This window comes from Natator depressus, chromosome 11, assembly GCF_965152275.1.
Source record: "Natator depressus isolate rNatDep1 chromosome 11, rNatDep2.hap1, whole genome shotgun sequence".
Taxonomy (NCBI): Eukaryota; Metazoa; Chordata; order Testudines; family Cheloniidae; genus Natator; species Natator depressus.
In genome coordinates this window covers 49,821,281-49,833,859 of record NC_134244.1, presented here as the reverse complement: position 1 = coordinate 49,833,859, position 12,579 = coordinate 49,821,281, and the positions used below count along the sequence as shown (strand labels likewise).

Here is a 12,579-nt window from a genome sequence, read left to right as displayed (position 1 = left end):
CTTTTGAATTTGCATGGGTAAAACAAATGGAGATGAGCATTCCTCTGAAAGTGAAGGGGTAAAATTATCTATAGATCTACAGACATTAAGAAATACTTGGCTGCAAAACATAAATTATTTGTACATAATATGTATGGTAGAGACTGAACAGTTTTCTTCTATGGCCTGGAGTAAACATTGACATGTAAGAGACACTAAAATTGTGAGACACGTAATTACCATAGGAAAGGTTAAAATCAGTTACTGTGTGGCAACAGAGAAGGAGGAAGTGAATAAATATGAGCCATATCTGAGCCTACCTGACTTTTTCCCACATAGAGACCAGGGTGTCTGCCTTCCATACATAGCAAGAGTTTCTTGGCTTTTTCCCCCTATGCCAAATTAATTCTCTGCTGGTGATTTGCAGCTGTATTACAGACCCTTTCAGCCACCTGGATGGTCCATGGGGGCCATAACCAGTTTTCAGAATTTGGCCCGGTAAAATTATCGGACCTGATTCTCATGTATACTAAGACCATTTTACACTACACTGGTAAGGGGGTATAAGTAACAGGTGTTAATTACATTTGTATCCATTTCAAGGCTGTCAGAGAGGTGTAGAATCAACTGTATGTAAATAAGCCTCAGGCCCTTCAACTCTGACATTAGCTCTCGACCAGTTTCCACAGCTGAGGACTGTGCATTAGAGATTGAGAATTTGTCCAGGTTTGAAAGGTAATTGTGGTTGAGGCATGTCAATTTGTGATCCACAGTTGTACAAGAGGGAACACGCAACAGCTGGGAAAAGACTGATCACTCTCACCAAGTCTTTCTGGTGGTCTTCTGCACTTGTACTCACATATACTTCCTGAGATTGAGTGATGGCTAATGTATTCACTGAGCCTTCAGTGTTTGACATTGGCTATAAGATAATGGATGGGGAATGTGTCAGTGCTCTTTGCCTAGTGAGATTTTGATAATAAACTCTGGATATGTATTCGTTTGTGTTGTGTTACATTTCTTGCATGCATTGTGATGATATTCACTGTTGGGCTGAGGATAAGCTTTTGTGACGCTGTCTATTTTGGGTACCAGTCTGCAGCATTGGATGCTGAGACAGCAACTCACAGTAGCTAAAATAGCTAAGCTATTAGCAGAGAGGACAGCATTTTGGATGACTCTTTTGCTGAAAAGTCTTACATGAGTGGAAGCTTTTTCTAACAAGAAAGCATAAATACAGAGTCATAATAGCATGTGAATTCCTTGAGATATATTTACTAATTATGCGAGTCTGAAAATCTCACACAAAACAAATGTATGAAAATGAAACGGCATAATCAATCATAGGGTTTTTTTCTAAAGCATTTTCTATTTTTAAATAAATGGGCACATTATTGACCCAATAAATAATACTCTCCAAGGAATCACTCATTATAGGAAATATATTAACATGCCATTGAAAATTTATTTAATCTCTGTTTCAAAGAAAGAAATGCATTCTTGGTGGTAGATCAGAAGCTGCAGAAACATCAAATAAATAAGCTACCAACAAACCTATTGCCATACAGAGAATTGAAATCTTCTATTTCTAGATGGAACTATATTTCTTCTTTAAATGCAAATTTGAAACTTCTTGCAGTGTTGCTCACTACGATCATCTTACTGACAGAAAAGATCATTTAGTCTTAGTCTCCTTCTGGGTGTAAATCACAGGGGTAACTTCATTTTACACTGCTGGAAAACCAGAGAAAGTGAGCCAAGAATCAAACCTTTCATTTTCTGATGGAACAGAAAGGGGAAGCTGACCTGTGATATTCAAACACTCCACTGTGCCATTTAAAAATGGTATAGTAGTGAAATCCCATTATCAGCACAGTCCGTATGCAATTATGCAGGTTGTCAATTCCTATTCTTGTTACTAAAAGATTCTCTCCAAACATGGCCCTGATCCTCTACTGGGGTAAATTGGCATTGTTCTACCTGTTAACATGCCTGTAGCAATTTATACTCACAGATCTGGTCTGTTGGATGCAAGATCTGATCATCTGTTATCTTTGTAACAGTTCTGCAATTTATGTGAAGATTGTTCAGTTTTCTCTTCCTTGACAGCCAGAAAGCTGAGACTGAAGTTTAGGTACTGCAGTAAAGTAGGGCTCGGGGAACAGTTCGGTGATATCTCTGAAACTATTAGATATATGAAAGATAATACGGCAAACGTGCATTGTGTCACACTTGGCTCTTGGAGCCTATCCATGGATGGAGGGAGAATGAGTGAGCTGGCTGTTTCCTGTAAAGGAGTCCAAACAGCCTGTGTCCAGCCCTCAAGTACAGGACAGAATCCCTGTTCAGTGGTGGTTCCTCTTTCCTTCCCTGTTTTTCAACAAATTTCAGAACTTTCCAGTCTGAGTACTCGAGGCTCTCCAGCTTCCCAGCTTCTGGCTTCCCATCAGGAAACCACATGTAGCTCTGGGGCGGCTGGAAGCAGACTGCCAGGTTGCCAGGGAGCTGGGTAACCCAGATGCCAAGGCCTGGCTTCTGTCAAAAGCTTCAACCGAACCGACATGTTCCCATGGAACATTTCTATTCCATTGTATCAGCAGTTTCTGATGGAAAGCTGTTTTGTTGGAACACTTTCTGCCATCTCTTCTCGGAAGCTTGTGTTCTGTTCCTTGCATGTATATAATACAATAGATTCTTTCATTGCCTGTTCATGACCACATGGTGCTGAGCTATGGGACATTTTATCTGGCAAATAATAAACATAGGAAGTCCAAGTTTCTGAAATTGTCAGTGGAGATCTAAAACCTGTATAAATTAAGGGGTTTGGAAAAACAGGAAAACAAGAATACAGAGGATAAAGCCAAAAGTCTTTAAGGGTCATAGAGCTCAAGGCCAGAAGGGACCACCAGATCATCTAGTCTGATGCCCTGTATATCACAGAACACCACCACCCAGCCATCCGCACACAAACCCCAAATGGAAAAACTGCCTTGACTTCAGTGGGCTTTGCATCAAACCCATAACGTTATTTTAAGTGCTAGTAGAGTAATGCTGTAGTTCCAAGCATAAAAAAATTAGATGTATGACACCTAATTAGAGCAGTCAGAGGTGTGCTTGCAGAGTGTGTAGACATACGCACGCTAGCCAGCCTACCAACGGCAGTGAAGTTGTGGCAGCACGGACCTCAGTGCTGGCTAGCTGCCTAAGTATGTACCCAGGATCCTAGGCAGGCTTGTACAGAGCATGCTGAAGAATGTGCTTAATTGCTATTTTTTAAAACAATTAGTGTCTACTGCCTGTGCAACAAGACCTAGCCTGGTTAGCTCAAAGGCTGTCCAGACCTCTGTGTGGTCCACACACTGCTGGGGATTGTGGGGGGGGGGGTTGGGGCAGGGGGAGAGAGAGACACACACACTGTGCAAATGTGGTTACATACTTCTAACATGTTTTTTTAAATTGTGTCAATCTCCCATTGATGGAGACTATCCCAGTAGTCAATATATTAAAATCAAAATCCGTTAATCATCTGTATAATTGTGGGACATGAAATCCACAACAGAGCTTGTTTCTTTTTATCATTACATTTTTTTCTTAATTACGGCCTTCATGCAGAGTTGTACATAGATAAAGGGTACAGATTTTCACAGGCTGGCTGTTTCCATGAAGCTGCACAAAATGCAGGGGACATGCAGGCATTCTGAAGATTGTGACAATCCATTTCAATGGGGATTGGGTAACTATTAGTCTTTTTATTTTTTTACAGAATGCCTTGGACAATGTACAGGTAGTTTTTTAGAAACAGTACAGTTAGAAAGGATCCTGAATAGCATTCAGATATCACTCCGAAGGGTGTATTACATATGCCTGGATTAGACAGTCCTTACTCAGCTGAAACTACTTCATGGGAAGAGGAAAGTTATGTAGGAATGTCCATGAGCTGGCAGTTGGAGAATTCATAGGGTTGCCACCGCTCCAGGATTGTCCTGGACTCTCCAGAAATTAAAAATTAATCTTTAATTAAATATTATGTCATGTGATGAAATCTTTGTCCAACCAAAATTGGCAACCCTAGTTCCAGAGGGAAAGTCCATTATGGAAAGGAAATATGGGCTTTACAAAGTGTTAGCTGTATCCCAATCATTGTGATGAACCCATGTTTTTGGGGCCCCTGCATGCTTGGTCATGGTATTTTCCCAGAGGGCCAGCCCCATGGCACTAATTCCCAGGACACACTTGCTCGCAGCATGACAATTCCCTGAGGCAAGGATTTTTTTCTAGAAGATGAACAAACCAGGCAAGTAATTTATATTCCCAACTTAAACTCTGTGAAATATTATAACATCCCAGTCTCATCTACCCGTTGTCACTGATATGCCCTTCTTTTGTGTTTTTTTCCAGGTTCAAAAGTTCCCAGATTAGCATAGGTAAGTATGTTGGTCTTTACTGCTTCCTGAAGCAATCTTTGCGTTTCAGGGCATAACTTTATCTCCAGCTGAGGTCAGGATGAAATTCACTCTTAGCATAAACTTGCTCAGTTAGTCCTGGTGTACACAAGAAAGTTGCACCAGTTTATTAAACTAAAAGCTGTTTTAAAACAGTGCATACCCCAATCTGGACAGTCTCTTGTTTTGCTTTGGGTGGCTTATTTAAAATTAATTTAAACCTATTCCTGATTAATTTTAGAATAAACTGAAATAAATCTAGTTTAATCCCAAATAAGGTGTCCACACAGGAGTTTGCACTGGTTTAACTTAATCAGTTTAAAATCACAACTTTAATTAACCAGTGCAACTTATGTTGGCAAACTCTAAGAAACATATTGCTGGCATTTTTCTAATCTTCGTCTGAAGCATTGTCATTGATCTGTCAGACTCAAAACCCTGGTCCATTTGTCCTTTCTGGAATAACAATCCTTATGCTCCAAGTCACTAATTCTTCTTCTCTCTTCTCTCAACATTTCTCCAAATGATCAATGAACCCTTTTAGTTACATGATTACATCCCATACATAACACATTTATTCCCATACTGAAACCTGAAAAGACTACATTTGCCTTAAAATGCAATTAAAAATTCTTTACTCAGTTTTTGCATTCAAAGAATTTTTGTTCAACACTGCAATGTTCTTAATGTTGCTTAAAAATGTATAGTTCCATTTTACTGTTATTTTCTTCCCCACCACAATTACTATTTTTTCCTTCCCAGCAATATTTCACACTATTTTTCATAATGCTATCCAGGGAACCTGTTAGCTAATCATACTTTATCTGCAAATATTTTTGGTAATGAGAACATTTGTAAGACATGTAAAATGTAACTCAATTTTCTCCTTTCTTTTTCAGCCTGCAGTTCTTGACGTTTGTAGCCACCTCGTAGCCTGTTGCTCGCTGAGTGGCTTGTCTGGTTCGTCGTTCTATATCTTCAGGATGCCTTCGGCTCTGTTATACTGCAGTCTCTCCTGAAAACGTCCAGTCTTTCTGTGCTCTGAACTGGCTTTTACAGCTCTCCAGCCTTGTGGCTTCTTCAAGAATCTCTGTCTGGCTTCTTACCGTCCTCTCATCTGTTCAAATCTTGTAGAGAGCAGCTCTGCTAGCTCCCTAAATGACAACTGTGTCCTCCAGGAATCTCAGCACTCAGACTGATATAATGACTCCCATTCCCTTGAAACTTCAGCCTTCTTGCCTTCAGAAGCTATATGCATAATTTTCACTTTGGCTTCTGAAATAGGCCTGAGCCCATCTAGGGTGATCGGTCATCCTGCTTCTCCATGCTTTGGTGCCTCTTTCAGCCTTGGATTAGCTCCCTGGACTTGGTTCAGCTTCCAGATCTTCTGGACACAGTAACAGAAAAACAATAAGAGCAATAACAGGACAGCAGCCTTTCTGCTTGGAACATTAAAAATGTAACTGCCATACTACTAACACCAGATTCCAGTAGCTTCTCTATTGATTGTTGTGCCTACTCTTGCCCTTCATTCCTTGGTTAGACTGTCAATCACACTGTCTGCTCTGTCTGGAACTTTCTTATTGGGCAGTGTTGTTCTTACTCTGACATTAGGTTTAGCCCTCCAAATCTACACAGCCAGAGCCCAATCCTGCAAGGTGCTGAACACCATCAGCCCTCAGTGATATGAAGGTGTACAGCCCCTCTGAGGAGCAGTCACTTCATTAGGTTTAGTAACATTTTGGAGGTACTATTGTAATATCGTCAATGTTTAAATTACTCCTCTTTTTTTGCAAGGTGTGTCAATTAAACCTTCTCACCAGTGATGTTAAATGGCACCTCTTTCTATAATGTTAGCTGAAAACATGAAGCACTTTGTATTACTACATATGCAGTGGGGCAAGTCCTGCTTTTTTGACTTCAAATGTGAGGACAGAATTTGTCCTAGTATGTTGTGCGATCGTGTAATGAAAGATGCTAGTGTAATGCATACTGTACATGCGAGGGGGCAGAATTAAAGTCGCTGTGAAATTTACCTATGAATTTCCTGAGCTTTGAGTAATTAAAAACTCATACCTAATATTGCCTTAATGTACTTATTTGAGGGGGGGCTTGCTCACATTATACCTAGGTATGTGTTTAAACTCTGCAATTTGTGACACTGAATATAACAGATAAGGAAACAGTACCAGACACTCAGTGGTGCGTCTAACCATGTTTCCTCAATGTTCTTAGAACCACCTCCTCTCCCTTCTCTCTGCATGACCCCTGCGGATCGAGGCCTTTGCAAAGCCAATGAGAAAAGATTCTTCTATGATCACTCAACAGGAAAATGCCATCCATTTAGCTACAGTGGGTGTGGTGGGAATGAAAATAATTTCACTTCCAAAAACTCATGTCTGAGGACCTGTAAGAAAGGTAGGGAAATCAACAGAGCAAAGAGGTTAAGATTCTGCTGTCCAGAGCCTGAACATTTCATGCAAGTGGGTATGCTGAAATATAACAATGAAAAGATAACAAAAAAGTGCTATGATTCCAGCAAAGAATTGCATATTAGATGTTTTATAATTGATCAAATAAAATACGCCTATATTACAACAAACATTTAAGCAGTTGCTCGATCCATTAAATTCAGCAAACGATTATCTCCACAGCATAGTATGTTGTAATGTTAATTGGAATTACATGTGTGCATCAAGAAGAGAATACGGCCTTCTTTTAGTAAAGCGTTTAAGCACGTGCTTCACTTTCAGCCTGTAAGTAGTTCTGTTCCGTTGAAATTAATAGGACAAACTCACATGATGAAAGCACTTTACAGAATCAGGGTCTTAAGGCCAGATTTTCAAAGGTGTTTAGGCACCTAAAAATCCACATAGTTACCTACTGGGACTTTCAGAAGCACCTAACTTCTCTTGATTGCTAACTTGCTTAACCACTTTTAAACATCCCTCTAGGTCAGTGGTTCTTAACCTAGGGTGGACGCACCCCCTGGGGGTCCAAGATGCCCTTTCTGGGGGTGCGAGACATGCCAGATTTTTTTTAGAAGGTAAATCATCAAAAACACAAATTAAGCACAGGCACATAATACAACTACTTTATTTCATCAAACCTAGGTGTTCGTTAAAAAATGTATAATGTTAATAATTACAGTAATATACAAACAAAAAATATATCTAGGTTTAAAGAACTGACCTACTTCAACGATTTTTGATAAGGGGTGCGAGAACATATTTTGAGAGCCCAAGGTGTGCAGGCTGCAGTAAAGGTTAAGAACCACAGCTCTATCCTCATCTTTAGGAACCTAAATACCTTTGAAAATCTGGTTCTAAATGCTTAGCTGTTATAAAATCCAGACATATTTAATACCATGCTGTGCCAACAAGCCCCAACTGCACCAGGTAGCAAGGGATCAGTTTTGTAAAATGAACTCGCTTTTGGGTTTGCTCATTTGTCACTGTGGGAAAGAAGTGCTGATGTGAAATCTCAAGACTCTTACACAAGTTTATTCTGTCTCTGTCTTCCCTTCCTGAACACTGGAGTAAATAGGAGAGCATACTTCCCCCCATATTGTAACATGGCTCCCAATGTTCACAATCAGCATAATAATAATGGTGGTAAAGCAATCTTCACTGGAACAAATAAAATGGGGATGCTCCAATCAATGTGATTTCGGGACAAGACATCCACTTTACTGCCTGTGCAGAAAGGGCCAAATTGTGCATTCAGATACACATGTGAAAGTCAGCCCTATACAGAAGGTGAGCGCAAACCCTATGCACCGCTGAAGCCCTCCAAATAGGGCATCAGTGTGAGACTTATGTGGCACAGGGCCTCGTGTTAATCTCTGTACAGGGATGAATTTCACCCATTGACTTCATTAGAAGTTTCATGTGTGGCTCTCAGAGCAGAATTTGTTCCATAGAACATCTACCTTATGGCAGAATATTGCAGATTTTTTTTTTCAAAAAATTGGAGTCATTAAGAAATATTAGGCCGAATTCTGCTGTCACTGATCCAGCTCTCATTACAGGCAATGAGACTCTTGCCATTGACTATAGTGGGCTTTGGATCAGGGCCACTTACAGTGCTGTAAATCAGAGTCAACTCCTTTTTAGAGTCAATGGAGTTACACCAGTGTATGTAAGAGCTGAATCAGGCCCATGATCCCAGCTGATCGCACACATTCTGCTTTAAGCTACACCAGTGTAAATCTGTAGTAACTCTTGTATGGAAGTACACAGGTGTAACAGAAAGCAGAATCTGGTCCTTCTTTATTTTCATATTATATGGATGTCTTATTTGGTACAGTGTGTAAAATTAATTTTTGTTTGCCATTAGATTTCAGTAAAAAACAAGGACGAAGAAGCTTAATGAAAATCAAGCGAAAAAGAAAGAAACCTCTGTTGAAGCTGATGGAAGATGAAATCATCATTGAAAGGATATAACTTCCACTTTTTTAAAAGAGAAATGTGAACTACTCCATTATCTTTTATCTGTGAACGAAAGCATTAACAACAGCATTTTTAAACTCCTTACTGTACCGATCATTTGATTATGCATTATTGGGCGGCTTATCTATTTTGTTTTGTATTCCTCATTCATGTGTGCTAAGCGATCAGCATTTAATTTTTTTTCGGATAAACGTAGTTAAAAATGTAGTTTGGCAATGTACACTCGCCAACGGAGCTGAAGCAGGACAAAACAAACTGTGGGTGTATATCTGAGCCACAATGATTCAGAGATCAGGCAGGCTTCACCTAGTCTGTTTTATTGTCTTGTTTGTCTTCCTCTGGAAACTTTCTTCTCGAAAGGAAGTATAATGCTTTTTATATAGGAGCATGAATAATTAATTCCTGAATACAGATAAAGGGCTATTGCTAAAAAGAGACACTGGGCCTGATTCTGATCTCATTTATTATATATTCTGTAAACCAGGTCTTAACTCTGCTGGAGTCCGTGGAGCCAGACTGCTGTAAATGGGGTGTAAGATCAGAGTTAATCCCACTAAGACCACAAAGAGAATATTCAAGTCATAAACAGGTGGAGAAATGTCACTGTGGATCTTCACAAAGCCCAAAGTATATCAGGGACACAGAGCTCTACAGTTGAAGTCATCAAGCCTCACCTTGTTGTGGCAATGGAGACATGACTGGCAAGATAATAGTTCCAGTAAAGCAAGTCTATCTTTGTCTATTTAAAGACAAAACAAAAAATTGTAAGCAAGTTGGTCACTTTAAAGATCTCATGACATGTCCTGTCCCTCTGAAAATATAATAGATGCTGGATAGGTTTGGGCTGGTTTTTTTTGTTTGTTTGTTTTGTTTTTTAAAAAGGGTATTTATCATTTCCATATGTTTTACTTTGAATACAATGTCTTTGTGCCACATGGCAATAAAGGCTTGGCATATATAAAAATGAGCTGGTTTTCAGAATACTTATCTTAATTGATATGGCCCTACTTCCATGATATGTGAGCCCATCACACTCTTAAATGTATCTATCTTTCCTCACTATACTTTGAGCCATAGGAAATTGCTCTTATCACTGATTTACAGACAGGGAATTGAAACAGAGCGAGAAACTAAAGGCCAGATTTTTGAAGGTATTTTGGTGCCTAAAAATGTAGATAGATACTTTGAAAAATCCCAGTAGCTGCCTATCTGCATTTTTAGGCACCAAAATACTTGACCCTATGTGACTGACTGGTTCAAGTCACACAGAAAATTGTTGCAGAAAAAGGAACTGAACCTATATCTGCTACGTACAAGGATAGTATCTCAGCCACTGAACCATCCTTCTGTCTAGTATGAGTTGTCTGAGTGATTTCAGAAGCCTATATTTTTTGTACTATTTGTCCTCCGCTACATTTTGTGCTACTAAGCCTGCTTTGAAAAATACTTCTAGGACTGAAATATTCACTGAAAAATGTGATGCCTTATTCTTGTATCTTATATATACCTCTGTGCGGAGCAAAGAATCATAATGTGATAACTGCTTGACTGGACCAAATTGAGCTCTTCTTCACCAGTGTAAATCCAGAATAACTCCAATAACTAGTGAAGATCAATAGTGTCGTTTCTCCCCACGTGTAATTTGTTTGATGGTACTAATGGGTCTGATTCTGATCTCACTTACTGCAGTTCAAAGTCTACACTGGGGTAACTGACAGCATAACTTGCCCCAGCAATCACATTATGACTGTACTCCTCAGTCCCAGTGAAGCATGTTAGGATCTTTGGATGAAAGATTCTGTAAAAATGTTAGTTTTTATTTTAACGTATACTCGGAAAATCAGATGAAAATATGTTAAATCAAACCTAGAATGAGAAACATATTCAGTATTATATAAGGAAACTTAGACATAAATTGTGCAGATTATTAACTGCATTGTATTGGAGCCGATAACTTTATTAGACAACTGGGCAAGTTAGTAATGATAAGTGCAGTTAGAAGACCTGATCTTGTACGGTTACTCAGACTAAACTCCCATTGGCCTGGTTCTCACTTACGCTATGGGCCATTATAGCACTCTGGCAATATCATTTATACTCCCTTTAAGGCACCATTACACTGCCAGAACAGTATAAAGGGGCCCTAGTGTAAATGAGCATCAGGCCCCTATTCTTTAGTAGTAAGAGTACGGTTCTCAAACTAGCAACAATTCTAAAATGGATTTGCATTATCCATTCTTAGGGAAAATCTTTTCTTTTTCATCAAGTCTGCTCCATGGCTGCCATTGCAATCCCAGGGTGTCACCATTTGCAATGTTGAGACTGTAAAGGAGCTTAAAGTAATGGGACCTTCAGTAGTATGTAAATCAGACAAATATTGGTTTCAGCTATTACTTCATGTACTAAGAAAACCTATTGCAAGTGGATTAATTGTGTATGCTTCTTCTTCAATCCAAAACATTGCTACTAAAGTGAAAGCTGAAATCAGACTTTCACTTTATGCAAAACCCTGTCTTTACTGTATGGTTTTTATAAAAGTGCAAATCTGCTAAATATTGTTTGCAATGTTATTAGCCCTGTTGTCTTTTACTGTAATAACCATGAGTTTCATGAAACATTGTTCTCTTTTTATCCGTGCATTTGTTTCTGTATGGTAATCTGGATTTTGTAGCATAGTAATAAATGGAAAAATTTATGTTGGTGTTTTCTTATAATGCGAAATATTCTCTTAAAAGCTTCATAATTAAATGGCTCAATTTGGCAGAACATCGATTTGATTAGTTCACACCACTAACAAGACAATGCAGGAATTGTTAAATCTATTTTTCCCTTCTGCCCAAATAAGGAGAGTGGCTATTCACTTGGGAAAGTGATCCAGATAAAGGATCCACTCCTGGCTTGTACGGTGCTTATTACTGTGAGTAGCCCCACTGAAGGGATCACCATGGATCAGCCTGCAGATAAGAGGATGGGCAGTTGACAGAGGGCAGCCCAAGGAAGGAGTGAGTGGGTATGAAGTATTGTTGACACCCCCTCTTCCCTTGGGCCTTGGCTTGCCACTGATTCCCCCAGGGGATTGGAGTGTTGTGCTCACTCTGGGGAGTTAAAGCCAACACCACTTCCTGTATGATGCACCACGTCATAGAAAACACTATGTGCAGCGGTAAGTACTTGCAGGATTGGTCTGTCTATGGTAAAAATAGCAACAAGCTTTTTTAAAAAGATGAAATATTTTAAATATACAAAACTGGTCCTGTTTTCTGAAGCGTTGAACCCATGAAGCCTCTGCCTCTCTGCTTGAAACAAGATCACTTCATTCTCCTCCCTTCTCTGCCCCAGGGAATCCTGACATCAGGTTTCCTCAGCTGCTGACTGTCCACAGAACCCTGCTTAAAGGGAAGTCCCTCTACAGGATGAAGGGGAGGGAAAGGTGGTCATTTGGCATGTCAAAGTCTACTGTAACCTGGGGCTATCTTTCATTTATGCCCGGAGCTCTGCAGTGTTGGTGGGGGGTGATGTCCACCTGCTTCTCTCCAGCCTGATTTTTGCTCCCATATCACCACCACCCCCTCCCCAACGCCCCATGTGCAGATCAACAGTGCATGCCACACTGTTTACAGAGACCGGCCCATTGTTATTAGAATTGTATTAATGATAAGATTACATTTATTGTGCTTCTTTCATACTGAAGAGGATCCTTTGCTGCT

General features: G+C 39.7%; 1 protein-coding gene across 8 annotated transcripts in view; it reads left to right on the top strand.

Moving 5' to 3' along the window:
- Window positions 1–11,567, top strand: part of TFPI (tissue factor pathway inhibitor) — a 251,209-nt gene extending 239,642 nt beyond the window's left edge. For 6 of the 8 annotated variants that reach the window (XM_074967746.1, XM_074967743.1, XM_074967747.1 and 3 more), the window contains 2 exons: window positions 6,657–6,839; window positions 8,760–11,567. In XM_074967746.1, coding sequence (XP_074823847.1) covers window positions 6,657–6,839; window positions 8,760–8,866 — 290 coding nt within the window. In that variant the 3' untranslated portion in view covers window positions 8,867–11,567. Of the gene's footprint in view, window positions 1–752; window positions 985–6,656; window positions 6,840–8,759 lie in introns of those variants that run through there. The other 2 variants (XM_074967750.1, XM_074967749.1) reach the window with 2 other exon arrangements.
- The last annotated feature ends 1,012 nt before the right edge of the window (window positions 11,568–12,579 follow it).